A 16,320-nucleotide genomic window follows, 5' to 3' on the forward strand; every position below is an offset into this window, starting at 1 on the left:
AAATCATATGGTAGTTGTCTTTCTCTGACTGACTCACTTCACTTAGCATAAAACTCTAGCTCCATCCACGTCATTGCCTCACACCAGTCAGAATGGCTAAAATTAACACAGGAAACAACAGGTGTTAGTGAGGATGTGGAGAAAGAGGAACACTCTTACACTGTTGGTGGGAATGTGAATGAGTGTGACCATGCTGGAAAACAGTATAGAGATTTCTTTGAAAGTTAAAAATAGAACTACCCTATGATCTACCAATTGCATAATTAGGTATTTACCCAAAGAATACAAAAATACTAACTTGAAGGGATACATGCACCCCAATGTTTACAGCCAAATTATGAAAAGAGCCCAAATGTACATTGACTGATACTGGCCTTTATTAAGTAGAGAGACATGATCTGATTTATTTTTCTATGAGAATACTCTGGCTACTGTGAGGATTATGAGTGGAAGAAAGAAGACAAATTGGAGGCTTTTGTAATAGCTTGGGTAAGATGTGATGGCAGCATGGACTAGTCTTGTGGAGATAGAGGTATAGAGATTCAGAATATATCTGGGGTTAAAGCTGAAAAGATTTGCTCTCTGGTTGGGTGTAAAATTGAAGGAAAAGGAGGAAGCTAATGTAGTTGGTTTCATGCCTTGAGCAATGGATGGTTGGTGGAGCAATTTATGGATATTGAAGATACTGAGGGAGAATTTGAGATTTGCTTGGTTAGTTGGTTTTAAAGTGAAAGTTTCTTTTTAGACATAAAACTTTAGACATTCATCTAAGTAGAGATTTCAATAGCCTTTAAATAGCCTTTCTTGCCTAACAGCTTTTCATGGGATCACCTGAGGCCTTAGAATTACTGAACTGTATTTTGTCTTCATCCTCTGTGCAGTCTCTACTTAAGCAGTTCATGAGCCTGGCGCTTTGGTCTAGGGAGAAGAGAGGATAAGGAAAAAACCTAGGGAGAAAACATTTATTGCCATTTAGGGTAAAAGAGAAATAGCTTTTTTTGTTACACAAGATGTTTTGCTTTATTCACCATCAACAGATTATTTTGAAAGGAATATCTGTTTGAAAATAAATGAAATGGGCTTTAATCTCAAGTTTTTGATTTGGATACTGTGTTTCTTAAAGTATTTTTACTTCATTTTCATTAAAAATTTTACCCAAGCCATTTTACTAATTACATAGTGCCTGTGTCTCTTCCAGATAAGCAAATGCTTATATATCATCTCTCCTTGAAGTCATCTATCTTTTCTTAAATTTAAGGCTAATTGCCTAGAAATATCACTTCCCTGATGAGTTCAAGAAAATTTATGATTTTTAGAGTATTTAAGAAAGTTTCTTGTTTTCTAGAGTGAGAATGATGTTCTTTCCATAATTTTGTATCTTTTTAAAAGACTATTTATTTGACAGAGAGAGAGAGAGCACAAGCAGCAGGAAGGTCAGAGGGAGAATGAGAAGCGGGCTCCACACTAAGCAAAAGCCCAAAGTGGGGCTCAGTCCCAGGACCCCAGGATCCACGACCTGAGTCACAGGCAGATGCTTAACCAACTGAGCTACCCAGGCACCCCTTTTTGCATCTTTTTAAAAAGATATTTTTGTATGTATGTATGTAGCTGAGAGAGATAGTATGTGAGCAGGAAGGAGAGGGAGAGAGAATCTGAAGCAAAGGTCAACACAGGACTTGATCTCATGACTAAGAGACGGTAAACCAAGAGTTGGATATTTAACTGAGTCACCCGGGTGCCCCTCCATATTTTTGCATCTTAAGCAGAAGCACTGCTAAACTATACATAAGAGATTTGAGATACCTATAAAACATCTACATTCTATCCAAGTTTTCTATTAGCAGTTCTCCAAACCAGGACAAATCCATGGATGGAAGAAGATTATGGCATTAAGATATTAATTGAATCAAAGCATAAGTACTTATTACTGAGGGAATGTTTATAGATTTACTGTGAAATTTTACAACTCATGTTCTGCCTTCAAATATTTTTTCTAGTCACATTTTCATCCTTCTTAAATTTGAATATTTTTCCTCATGGGATTGATTATATGGTATGGTTTCTTTTCCTTTTTTTTTTTTTTTTTTTACTTTTATATTTTTATTTATTTATTTTTTGGTATGGTATGGTTTCTTATATAGATAGTTGATATGAGTGCTTGTTCTTCCAAAGTGATACTGATAGATAAAATCAATATTTGTGTGTTTTCCTCAACAGGAATTCCAAGTACAAAATACTACCAAGATAGCTTTAAAAGACTTGTCTTTGAATTTATATATGGGGCAGATCACTGTTCTTCTAGGACACAATGGGGCAGGGAAATCCACTACTCTATCTATTCTCTCAGGTAAGAGTATATATCTGTTCAAAGTTTCCTCACATAGATACTGTAGATCAAGCCTACAGGACTTTTGTGTATTCTTTTGATAATTACAACTTAGTTCAGTGATACATAAAATTGTTCAGTAATCTACTTTCTTTTCAAATTGAAAATAATTTCATGTGAGAGATACCAGATAACAGGTTTTAAAAAGATTTTACAAAGCAACCACTATGAATATGCTCGAAAGAACTAAAGGAAACCATGATTAAAGAAATAATGGAATGTATGAAAACAATATCAATAGAAAATATCAATAAAAAGATATATATTATAAAAAGAAGAACAAGTGGGAATTATGGAGTTGGAAAGTATAATAACCAAAGTGAAAAATTCATTAAAGGGGCTTAGCAGTAGATTTTTGTGAATTGTCACAAGAGAACACCAGGGAACCTGAAGATAGATTGATAGAGATTATAAAATGTGAATAAAACAAAGGAAAAAGAATTAAAGAAAATTAACAGTTCCATAGGAATTTTTGATAACTTTAAATGCAGCAGTATATATGTAATAAGGATGTAGGAGAGGAGAAAGAGAACAAAGCCAAAAAAGTATTCTACAAAATAAAGGCTGAAAACAGTAATCTACACATTTGAGAAGCTCCACAGACCTCAAATACAATAAATGTGAAAATATCATCACTGAGAAATACTATAGTAAAAAATTATTAAGGAGAAAATATTGAAATCAGGAAGCCAAAAATAATTTGTCACATTCAGTTACACCCCGGTAGGTCCAAAAGCTGACTTCTCATTAGAAATAATGGAGGCCAGAAGGCAATGGGATTATATTTAATAAAGTGTTGAAAATTTGAAATGATCAGTTACTACTAATAAAATTTAATCAGCAATGAAAAAGCTCCCAGTGACCAAAGCCCAGGAACAGATGTCCTCACAGGTGAATTTTATCAAACCTTTAAAGAGAAGTTAATGTTTATTCTTCTCAAAGCATTCCAAAAAATAGAAGAGAAAGGAAAACTTCCAAATTCATTCTAGAAGGCCAGCTATTACTCTGATACCAAATCAAAATACAAAAATAAAACTACAGGCCAATGTTTCTGATGATAATATATGTAATTCTCCTCAACAAAATGTTAGCAAACCAAATTCAACAATACATTAAAAGGATTCATTATGGAGATGCCTGGGTAGCTCAATGGTTGAGCGTCTGCCTTTGGCTCAGGGGGTGATCCTGGAGTCTCAGGATCAAGTCCCACATTGGGCTCCCTGCATGGAGCCTGCTTCTCCCTCTTCCTGTGTCTGCCAGTCTCTCTCTCTCTCTCTCTCTCTCTCTCTCATAAATAAATAAAATCTTTAAAAAAGGATTCATAATGATCATGTTGGATTTATGCCACAGATGCAAGAGTGATTCAATATTGGCAAATCAATCAGCATGCTACATTACAGTAGCAAGAGGCAGGATAAAAACCATACATTCATCTTAGTAGATGCAGAGTAAAGCATTTGACAAAACACAACATCCATTCTTGATTAAAAACTCTCAACAAAGTGTGTTTGGAGGGAACATTTTTCATTATGATTAATGTCATATATGACAAACCTACAGTTAACATCATAATGGCAGAAAGCTGAAATCTTCTAAGATCAGGAAAAAAAAAAGGATGTCTAGTCTCACCACTTTTTTAAAATTTTGTTTATGTTTGTTTATTTGAGAGAGAGAGAGAGAGAGAGAGAGAGAGGACAGGCATGGGGAGTGGCAAGCAGAGGAAGGGGGAGAAGCAGGGTGTGAGGCTCAACTCCAGGACCCTGGGATCACAACCTGAGCTGAGGGCTCAGTAACCACACCTTACCAACTGAGCCACCAAGGCACCACTTTTATTCAACATAATAGAAGAAGGTCCTAGCCACAGCAGTTAGACAAGAAAAAGAAATAAAAGGCATTTAAATTGGTAAGGAAGACTTAAAACTATCAGTATTTGTAAATAATATATATAAAAAACTCTAGAGACACCACCAAAAAACTATTAGAATAAATGAATTCTATTAAATTACAGAATACAAAATTAATATGCAGGGGAGTTTGGGAAGACAGCAGAGTAGGAAGACCCTGAGCTCACCCCATGCCACGTTTGTAACTAGGTATCATCCACATCCAAGTAAATAAATTGGAGAGTGATCCAAAGACTGGCAGAACAAATTCCACAACTAAATATAGACAAGAAACTGCATCTGAAAGATTAGGAAGATCAGAAAGGTAGAGGGAGGCTGCCTGCAGGAGGGAGGGAGTTGTCCATGGATAGGGCAGAGAAATGGATCTTTGCACCAGAGAGCTCACATGGAGAAGACTAATCCCCATAACTTTTGGCTTTGAAAACCAGAGAAGCATAATTCTTTGAATTTGTAAAACCAGTAGAACTTGGAGCCTGGAGCTTTAAAAGTCAGCTGATTCAATACAAGGCAAGCAGAGAGGGCCAGTGATAGCTGGGTCACTGCCCTTAAAGACAGCAGCCTGCACAGAGAGGCAACATAAAAACAGCAGTTTATAAAGAGCTAGGAGCAAATGGGAGACAAATCTGTTCATACTGATTTCAGAACGTGTTGGAGGACCTCTCCAAAACTGAAAGAGCTGGAAGGCACCCTTTCTCCCTTCCTCGCTCCCACCCCCGAATCCCCTGGCCCCAACATAAACATAGGGCCATTTGAGGCAGCTGGACTGCACATACACTTACTACCTAACCTAGTAGTTGTGCAATGCCCTGAGTTCTCCTAAGATCTTGTCCACTTTAAACCTGCTAGCTTCAGTCCTGGGCTCAGGACAAATTTTGTTAAAGTCACATATGCACCCTGTCCTGCTATTGTGTGCCCTGCAATTTGCTTTGTTACACCCAGACATCCTTGTGTGCCAAGCCCAGTCTCTTGCCCCCAGCCACTGCAGGACTTAAGGGGATCCAGCATAAGGCTAGTGGCCCAGTGCAAATTTGCTAACATTGTCACCTCATTCCCAAGTTCCCTGGCAGCTACACCCCTTCAGAGCTGGCCTGCCTAGATCCTAGGCATCAGAGGGCACACTGCAGACAACTTCACTGAAAGGAAAGTGGCTCAGGCACAACAGCAAGACATAAACAGTACTCTTTTAAAGTGCCAAGCTCTGATGAACAGGGGTGCTACACTGCAAGGCACTTCAGGACCTCTTCATAAAGTCACTACTTTCAAGATCAGAAGACATAGCTGACTTTCCTAAAACACAGAAACAGACATAGAGAGGCAAACAAAATGAAGAGACAGAGAAATTTATTCCAAATGTAAAAACGGGACAAGGCCACAGTCAGAGATCTAAGTGAAACAGATACGAGTAATGTGCCTGATAGAGAATTTAAAGCGATGATCATAAGGATACTCACTGGAACTGAAAAATGAGTGGAAGACATGAGCAAGACCCTTTAACACAGAAATAAGGAACAACATAACAGAGATAAAGTGCTCAATAAACATAGATGAGAAACATGCTTGTTGGAATAAATTGCAGGTGGGAGAAGTAGAGGAATGAATTAGTGACCTAGAAGGCAAAGTAGTGGAAGTAATCAAGCTAAACAGAAGAGAGAACAAAAAAATTCTGCAAAATGAGAATAGACTTAGTGAACTCTGACTCCATCAAATGTAATAACATTCGTGTTATAGGAGTCCCAGAAGAACAAGAGAAGGAGACAGATAATTTATTTGAAGAAATAATAGCTAAAAACATCCCTGTCTGGGGAAGGAAACAAATATCCAGATCCAAGAGGCACAGAGAACCCCCATCAAAATCAACAAAAGCAGATCCACAGTAAGACATATTGTAATTAAATAGGCAAAATATAGTGATGAAGAAAAAATTTAAAAGCAGCAAGACAAAAGGAAACTGTAACTTGCAAAAGAAAACCCAGAAGACTAGCAGGAGATTTTTCAGAAGAAAGTTTGCAAACAAGGAGGGAGTGGCATAATATATTAAAATTGCTGACAGAAAAATCTGCAGCCAAGATAGAATACTTCTCTCCAGGAAGGTTATCATTCAGAATAGAAGGAGGGATAAAGAGATTCCCACAGAAACAGAAACTAAAGGAGTTCATGACCACTAAACCAGCCTTGCAAGAAATATAAAAGAGGACTCTTTGAGTGGAAAAGAAAGACCAATAATGACAATATAAAGGTAGGAAACACAAAATCAGTAAAAATGAATATTTCTATTAAAAAATCAGTCAAGGAACTCACAAATAAAACAATATAAAAAATAACAACAGGGCAGCCCGGGTGGCACAGCCGTTTATTTTAGCCCAGGGCCTGATCCTGGAGACCCAGGATCGAGTCCCACATAGAGCTCCCTGCAGGGAGCCTGCTTCTCCCTCTGCCTGTGTCTCTGTCTCTCTGTGTGTCTCTCATGAATAAATAGATAAAATATTTTTAAAAAAATAACAAAAAAATAAAATAAAATAAAAAATAAAAAAAATAACAACGTATACCTAAAACATGGGGAGGGGTGGAAAAAAGAATGGGTTCAAATTTGAAAATTATCAATTTAATATAGATTGCTATATGCAGAAGAAGCTACTTATAAACTTAATGTTCACCATATATCAAAAACTACTAATGTGCAAAGCATAAAGAGAAAAAATCGATATATATATATATATATATATATATATATATATATCCCTAAAAAAATCAGCAAAACATGAAAGGAAGACAGCCTGAATGGGAGAAATGGGAGAATATATTTGCAAATGATATATCCAATAAGGGGTTAATATCCAGAATATATAAAGAACTCATACAACTCAACACCAAAAAAAAAGGAAACAGTCTGATTAAAAAATGGGCAGAGGACCTGAATATACATTTTTCCAAAGACATAGAGATAGCCAGTAGACACAGAAAATGATGTACATCAGTCCTCATCAGGTAAATGCAAATCAAAACTCCAATTAGGTATCACTTCACACCAGTCAGGATAGTGTCAAAAGGACAAGAAATAGTAAGTGTTGGAAATAATGTGGAGGAAAGGGAACCTTCATGCACTGTTGGTGGGAATGTAAATTGGTGCAGCCACTGTGGAAAATAGTATGGATTTTCCTTTAAGGAAAATATTAAGGAAAAAATTAAAAACAGAAATAACCATATGATCCAGTAATTTCACTAAGGGATTTTTACCCAAAGATGAAAACAGTAATTCAAAAAGATAACAAGTACCTCTACGTTTATTGCAGCAGTATTTACAACAAAGAAATAGAAGCAACCCAAGTGTCCATCGATACATGAATAGATAAGGAAGATGTGATATAAGTACATATATATATGTATGTGTGTGTGTGTGTGTCTGTGTGGTATGTATATGATATATTTACATTATATATAATATATATGGCAAATATAGATACCACAGGAAGATGTTGTATATATATATATGTGTGTATAGGAAGATGTAGTGTGTATATATGTATGTTGTATATTTTTATGTATGTGATATATATGCATATGTATATATATGCATGTGGTGTGTGTATGTGTATGTATATATATATATATATATATATATATATATATATATATATATAATCATTACTTAGCCATGAAAAAGAATGAGATCTTGTCATTTGTGACAACATGAATGTAACTAGAGGGTATTGTGCCAAGTGAAATAAGTCAGACAGAGAAAGGCAAATACTTCATAATTTCATTCATGTGTAGACTCGCAAGAAACAACAAGGAAATACTCTAAATACAGAAAACAAAGTGATGGTTGCCAGAGAGAAGGTAGGTGGGGGGATAGGCAAAATCAGTGATGAAGATTAAGAGGTACAAACTTACAGTTACAAAAAAAATTTTTTTAAGCCAAGAGCTGAAAGAAGAAATTATCAGCTGAAAATCTCATCTCTAAGTATCAGAAATTAACATAAAATCACACATTCCCAGATAAACAAAACTGACAGAATTCATTCCTAACAGACCTGCCTTTAAAAACCCTTTGGGCTAAAAAGCAAGGAAGCTGAGATAGAAATCTGAACACAGGCACATACACACACACACACACACACACACACACACACACATAAATAACAAAGATGACATCAATAAAGTTAATTATATAATTATAAAAGATAGTATTAATACATACTACTTTTCCTTTTAACTAATTTCAAAAGAAATTTTATAAAAAATATTTAGATAGGGACACCTGGGTGGCTCAGCAGTTTAGCGCCTGCCTTTGGCCCAGGGTGTGATCCTGGAGTCCCAGGATCAAGTCCCACATCGAGTTCTCTGCATGGAGCCTGCTTGTCCCTCTGCCTGTGCTCTCCCCCTCCTCCCCATTTCTCTCATGAATAAATAAATAAAATCTTTAAAAATATATTTAGATAATTGTGATGTTGGGCCTGCAATACAGAAAAATAATAAATTTGACAATAATAGCATAAAAGAGGGGGATGGGAACAAAGTTGTAATAGAGTAAGGAAATAATGCAAGGTGGAAACATAAATCCATAGGAACAAATGAAGAAAACCAAAAATTCTAAATTATAAGTAAATTTAACAAACTGAAGAAAACCAAAAATTCTAAATTATAAGTAAATTTAACAAACTGTAAATACATGCTTGCTCTCCTTTCTCCACTTCTGTAATACGCATAAAATTCTATAAGTATTAATTATGACAATGTACTATTGTGGTAACACATGTAAATGAAATGTGTATAACAATACTAGCACAAAAATAGAGAAGACAGCACAAAATTATATCAGTTTTCTAGAATTTAGTATAAATCTGAAGTTGATTCTGGTAAATTGTATAGTAGTAAGCCTCAGAGCACCCACTAAGAGAATAACTAAAAATATATATACAGTGAAAAATCATTAAAGGAATTTAAATGTTAAGTTAGAAAATAATCATTGTGAAAGAAAGCAATAAAAAAGAAATAGAGTAATAAAAATGACATGAGGCATTGAAAACAAAAAAAGCAAAATGGCCGACATATATGCACCCATAATAATAATAATATTGTTAGTGAATTAAACTATCCATATAAAAGGCAGATTGTCAGATGTATAAAAAAATAAGATCCAGGGCAGCCCGGGTGGCTCAGTGGCTTAGCGCAAAGTTCGGCCCAGGGCCTGATCCTGGAGTCCCGGGATGGAGTCCCACGTTGGGCTCCCTGCATGGAGCCTGCTTCTCCCTCTGCCTGTGTCTCTGCTCCACCCCCCTCTCTCTCTCATGAATAAATAAAATCTTTAAAAAAAAAATCCAACTCTATGCTGTGTACAGAAGATATGTTTTTAAAAAATTTTTTTTACTGGAGTTCAATTTGCCAACATATAGCATAACACCCAGTGGTCATCCTGTCAAGTGCCCCCCTCAGTGCCCATCACCTAGTCACCCCAACCCCCCACCCACCACCCTTTCACTACCCCTTGTTTGTTTCCTAGAGTTAGGGAAGATATGTTTTATATTCAAAGATACGAATATTTTGAAAGTGAAAGGATGGAAAAAATACACAAAATGTAACCAAAGTAAAACTCCAGTAGCTATGCAAATATCAGACGAAATAGACTTCAAAACAAAGTGTTGCTAGAAATAAAGAATATATTTTATAATGATAAAGGGGTCAATTTACCATGAAGTTGTAACAATTATAAATATATATGCACCTAACAACAAAGTTCCCAAATACGTGGAGCAAAAACTGTCAGAATTGAAGGCAGAAATAGACAAGTGGAAAAGTAATAATTGTAGATTTCAGTATCCCACTTTCAATGAAAGATAGAGCAAGGAAGCAGAATATTAACAGGTAAATAGATGACTTGAAAAATATTACAAAATAGATCTCATAAGTATCTATACACATCTCATCCAACAACAGCAAAATATGTTCTTCTCTACCAATGTAGAATATTCTCTAGGATAGACTACATTAGGCCACAAAAAAAGAAAAAAAAACCTGAATGAATTTAAAAGATTGAAATCACACAAAGTGTAGTTTCTAATTACAGTGGAGTGAAATTATAAATTTGCAATAGGAAGAAACTTCAGAAATTCATATACTTGTGGAAATTAAACCACATACTTCTAAATCCCAATGGTGAAAGAAGAAATCACAAAGAAAATTAGGAAATATTTTGACATGAATAAAAATGACATAATGCACAAAACTAATAAGATGCAGCTAAACCAGTGCTTAGAGGGAAATTTATAGCTATAATCTCCTACATTAAAAAGTCCTCTAATAAACAATCTGCCCACCTTAAGATATTTAAAAAATAATAGCCAGCTAAATCCAAAGCAAGAAGAAAGAAAGAAATAAGGGAATTAATGAAACCAAAGGTTAGTTCTTTGAAAAGATCAATAAAAGTGACAAACTTTTAGCTGTACTGACCAAGAAAAAAAAAAAAAACCAGAAGATTCAAATCACTAAAATGAGAAATGAAAAGTCCTCTATGGAAGTAGTGGATGGGGATGATCAGCTAAACAATCGCATTTCAATGCATCTAAAACTAGATTACATTGTTAAAAATGAAAATGTCTGGAACAAATATGCTGATGGAGGAGACCGTAGCACAACAGAGATAATTTGGGACATCATGTTGGATGGATATCTCTAAACACATTTATCCTCTTGGTCATGTTTTCTTTTTTAAAAATAATGAAGTATAGTTGACATACCATGTTAGTTTCATACAATATTATATTAACTTCATAGTGATTTCACAATTCTGTACAATATAAATGCTTACCACAGTAAGTATAAAGTAGGATTTATGAGTTCCTGGATTTAAAGTGATATTTTCTTCTTTAAACTTAACCAATGATTATGAGAGCTGTGGATAAAAACTATATCAATATTTTGAAACTATTGTTACAGTGTGTTAACTCCCCTGACTAGAATTTAAATTCTTCATGGATAACAGTTTTATTATCTGGGTTTTCAAGTTTTAAAAGAATTTAGCATAATCTAGTGAAGTGTACAATCATAACATAATTAATAAGTGTTGTCAAATAGTTGATGCAATGCTGTTAAGTTCTAATATAATAAACTCTTTAGTGTTTAGATACCTGAGTTATTTGTACCCATTCATACTCACTGAATATTAGAACATGAGTTAATCAAAAACTTAAAAATTAAGTATTTTTAATCTCATCACCTCCAATATAACAATTGATAGTTTAATTTTTTAAATAATAAATTTATTTTTTATTGGTGTTCAATTTGCCAACATACAGAAATAACACCCAGTGCTCATCACATCAAGTGCCCCCCTCAGTGCCCGTCACCCATTCACCCCCACCCCCCACCCTCCTCCCCTTCCACCACCCCTAGTTCATTTCCCAGAGTTAGGAGTCTTCATGTTCTGTCTCCCTTTCTGATATTTCCTACCCGTTTCTTCTCCCTTCCCTTCTATTCCCTTTCACTATTATTTATATTCCCCAAATGAATGAGACCATATAATGTTTGTCCTTCTCTGATTGACTTATTTCACTCAGAAAAAAAAATTAGATAGTTTTAAAAAATTGATAGTTTTTGGAATTTTCTTCTGAGAGATATTGCTAATTCTAATGAACAATCCTCATAGATTTCAAATTTAAGGTTTTAGTGAGCAGTTTATTGTCATGTTCCCTCATGAAAGCTAAGGTATTATTATGTCTTCTGCTTAATCCCTAGGTCTCTATCCTGCTACCAGTGGAGAGGCCTATATTAATGGATATAACATCTCACAGCAGATGGTCCATATCAGGAAAAGCTTGGGCGTGTGTCCCCAACAAAACTTGTTGTTTGATTATTTGACTGTGTCAGAACATCTTTACTTCTATTGTGTGGTAAGCCAAAAAAGATATGTTCCTTTTTCCCACTCTATTGATGTACTTCAGATAGATTACTTGTATAAAGTGTTTCTAAGGATAAAGCGGGAAGCACCACATAAGCTCTGGCTTCTCTTTCCAGGTAAAAGGAATACCTCAAAAGACACGTCTTATGGAAACTGATCATATGCTGGCTGCTTTTAACCTTCTAGATAAGCATAATGCATTTTCACATTCACTGAGTGGAGGCATGAAGCGCAGACTCTCCATGATCATAGCACTTATAGGGGGCTCCAAGGTAAAAAAACAAACAAAAAAACCCCCACTAAATCAGCCAACAGAAACTTGAGAGCTGATACGGGTCTAACACTGTAAAAGGAACCTTACAAGTGAAATCCCATATGGAATTCACATTACCAAATGCTTATAGTAAATATGTCACAGGTTTGGAATTATTTTCAGTTTTAGTCTAAATTTATTATCTTAGCTTAATTGAAAAAGTGACTGAAAAAGCAAAATCAGAGTAAGCCCCATAAGTGGTAAGACCTTAGGGACACTAGTACATAATGTTTAATAGTTACGGAATTGTTCCTCTGGTCTTTAGGTGGTGATACTTGATGAGCCAACATCTGGCATGGACCCAGCCTCAAGGAGGGCCACCTGGGAAATCCTTCAGCAGTATAAAGAGAATCGTACCATCTTATTGACCACCCATTATATGGATGAAGCTGACATCCTGGGTGATCGCATAGCTATCATGGTCAAGGGATCCCTGCGCTGCTGTGGCTCTTCAGTTTTCCTGAAAAGAATATATGGTCTCTATCCCTTTGATTATTTTTTGGATATTGATATCTTAATATTCTTCAAACATAATCTTCATGGATATTGATGTCTTAGTAATATTCTAATATAATTTCCATAAGTTTTTGTTTGTCTCCCCAAAATTTCTATGATTTCCTCTGTCTTTTTTTTTTTTTTTTTTTTTTTGGAGCTCAAATATGAGCTCTTTGAAGTAATGGTCATAGTTTATTTATTTATTTTTAATATGGAAGTATAATTGACATACAGTGTCCTATTATTTTCATGTGTATATCATAGTAATTTGGTATTTTATACATTACAAAATGATCCCTATGATTAGTTACCATCTGTAATCATACAAAGTTATTACAATATTATTGACTGTATTCCCTATTTATTTTGTAACCAGAAGTTCATCCCTCTTAATCCCCTTCACCAATTTCCCCGACCTCCAACCCCTTCTATTTTTGGTGACTGATAGTTTATTTCTCATATATTTGAGTCTGTTTTGTCTATTTGTTTGTTCTTTATATTCTACATGTAAGTGAAATTCTTTGGTATTTGTCTTTGATTTATTTCACTTAGCGTGACACCCTCTAGGTCTATCCATGTTGTCACAAATGGCAAAATTTCATTTTTGATGGCTAAGTAATATCCCACTGTATATATTAACCACATCTTCTTTATTTGTTCATCAATGGGTAGACACTTGGGTTGCTTCCATAGCTTAGCTGTAGTAAATAATGCTGCAATAGACATGGGATGCATATATCTTTTTGAATTGATGTGTTTGTGTTCTTTGAGTAAATACCTGATAGTGAAATTACTGGATCATATAGTAGTTCTATTTTTAATTTTTTGAGGAACCTCCTCACTGTTTTCCACAGTGGCTACACCAGTTTCCATTTCCACCAACAGTGCAAGGGGGTTCTTTTTTCTTCATATCTTCACTATCACCTGTTGTTTCTTGTATTACTGGTTTTAGCCATTTTGACAGGTGTGAGAGATATCTTCTTGTGGTTCTGATTTGTATTTCCCTGATGATGAATGATGTTGAACATCTTTTCATATGTTCATATAAACATCCATCTGTATGTCTTCTTTGGAGATACCTTTGGCCATCTCATATCTTCTGCCTGTTTTTTAATTTGATTATTTGGGTTTTTGTATTGAGTTGTATAATATTTTTGTATGTTGTGGATATTAATGCCTTATTGGATATACTTTGCAAATATCTTTTCCCATTCAGTGTGCTTTTTGTTTTGCTGATGATTTCCTTCATTGTGCAAAAGCTATTTTGATGTAGTCTCAATAGTTTAATTTTGCTTTGTTTTCCTTGCCAGGGGAGACCTATATAGAAGAAGGCTTCTACAGTCAATGTCAAAGAGATTGCTTCCTTTGTTTTCTCCTAGGAATTTTTGGTTTACAAACATTTTCTTTTATTCTCTAGGTTGCCTTTCCATTTTGTTGATTGTTTTTTTTGCCATTCAGAATTTTTAAATTTGTTTTAAGATTTACTAATTTATTTCAGAGATTGGGAGACAGAGAGAGAAAGTGGATGGGCGTGTAGAGGGAGAGAATCTTCAAGCGGACTCTCCACTGAGAGTGGAGCCTTACTTAGGGCTGAATCCCATGACCATGAAATCCTGACCTGAGCCAAAACCAAGAGTCAGACATTTGGCTGTCTGAGCCACCCACATGTCCCCAGAATCTTTTTAGTTTTGTAGTCACCCTTGTCTATTTTTTTAAATTTCCTTTCATGTCCTTTTGGTTTCATATCCAAAAAACATCATTGCTAATACCAGTGTCAAGAAGCTTTTACCTGGTATTTTCTTATAGGAGTGGGTCTTAACATTTAAAAAAATATACCTTCAGTTGTTCTTTTGATTGGAGAATTAAATCTGTTTATATTTAACATAGAGTAGTTTGATAAGGAAATACCTACTTTTGTTAATTGTGTTCTGTTTGTTTTGTAGTTCTTGTGTCCCTCTTCTCCTCTCTTGCTGTTTTTATTTCCTTTTTACTGATTTTTTGTATTGATATGCTTCAATTTTTTCTTTTGTGTAATTTCTAGACATATTTGTATTATCATGGAACACATATAACAGTATATTATAAGCTGATAATCTCTATTGCATATAAAAAGCTGTTTTCAAAAAAATTTTTAAAAAGCTATTTTCGGGCAGCCCCGGTGGCGCAGCGGTTTAGCGTGGCCTGCGGCCCAGGGCGTGATCCTGGAGACCCTGGTTTGAATCCCGCGACGGGCTTTCTGCATGGAGCCTGCTTCTCCCTCTGCCTGTGTCTCTGCCTCTCTCTCTCTCTGTCTCTATGAATAAATAAATAAAATATTTTTTTAAAAAAGCTATTTTCTTTACTTCCTCCATAACACTTTAGTTAGTGATATCATATTTATATAATATAAACATCTTTACTTCATATCTGTATTATGTATTGTATGTCTCATTTTTAGTTATACTTTTTAGTAACAATATAACACATTTAGTTACAGTTTTTAATACTTCTATCTTTTAACTTTTATAGAATTAAAAGTAACTTATCCACCATCATTGCAATATACATTATTCTATATTTGTCTATTTACCCTTATCTATGAGATTTATACTTTCATATGATTTTGTATTACTGGTTAGCATCCTTTCTTTTTTTTTTAGCCATCCTTTTCAATTTGAAGAACTCCCTTTGGCATTTCTTATAATGCAAATCTAAGTAATGAATTCTCTCAGCTTTTGTTTGTCTAAGAAAGTCTTTCTCCTTCATTTTTGAAGGACAGTTTTGCCAAATAGAGTATTCCTAGTTGGTAATTTTCTTTCAGCACTTGGAATGTATCTCAGCATTCTCTTCTAGGCTTCAAGATTTCTGCTGAAAAATCAACTAATGGTCTAATGAGAATTGCCTTGTATGTGACAACTTGTTTTTCTCTTGCTGCTTTCAAAATCTTCTCTTTGTCTTTGACTTTTTACCATTTGATTATAATGTGTCTTATTGTAGGTATCTTTGGATTGATCTTGTATAAATCCTTTGCATTTGTAACTCTGAATACCCATTTCCTTTCCTTGGTTGGGAAATTTTCAGCCATTATTTGTTTAAATAAACCTCTAGTTCCTCCTCCTATTCCTTCTCTCTCTCTCTCTCTCTCTCTCTCTCTTCCCCCTCCCCCGCTGCCCCCTAATGGGACTCCCATACTGTATATATTATTCTACTTAGTGATGTCCCATAAGTCTCTTGGGCTTTATTTACACTTTTTCATTCTTTTTTCTTTTTGTTTCTCTGAGTGAATAATTTCCAATTACTTGACTTTGAGATCACCTATCCTTTTGTCTACTTTATGCAGTCCACTTCT

At 34.9% G+C, this 16,320-nt stretch overlaps 1 protein-coding gene across 1 annotated transcript in view; it reads left to right on the forward strand.

Moving 5' to 3' along the window:
- LOC144319219 (phospholipid-transporting ATPase ABCA3-like) overlaps positions 1-16,320 on the forward strand; it is a 134,911-nt gene that overhangs the window by 53,442 nt on the left and 65,149 nt on the right. Inside the window, exons 11-14 of the mRNA XM_077907074.1 lie at positions 2,218-2,347; positions 12,022-12,176; positions 12,301-12,456; positions 12,763-12,973. Of these exons, the coding sequence (XP_077763200.1) occupies positions 2,218-2,347; positions 12,022-12,176; positions 12,301-12,456; positions 12,763-12,973 (652 nt within the window). The remainder of the gene's footprint in view (positions 1-2,217; positions 2,348-12,021; positions 12,177-12,300; positions 12,457-12,762; positions 12,974-16,320) is intronic.

Source organism: Canis aureus, chromosome 8 (assembly GCF_053574225.1).
Source record: "Canis aureus isolate CA01 chromosome 8, VMU_Caureus_v.1.0, whole genome shotgun sequence".
NCBI lineage: Eukaryota > Metazoa > Chordata > Mammalia > Carnivora > Canidae > Canis > Canis aureus.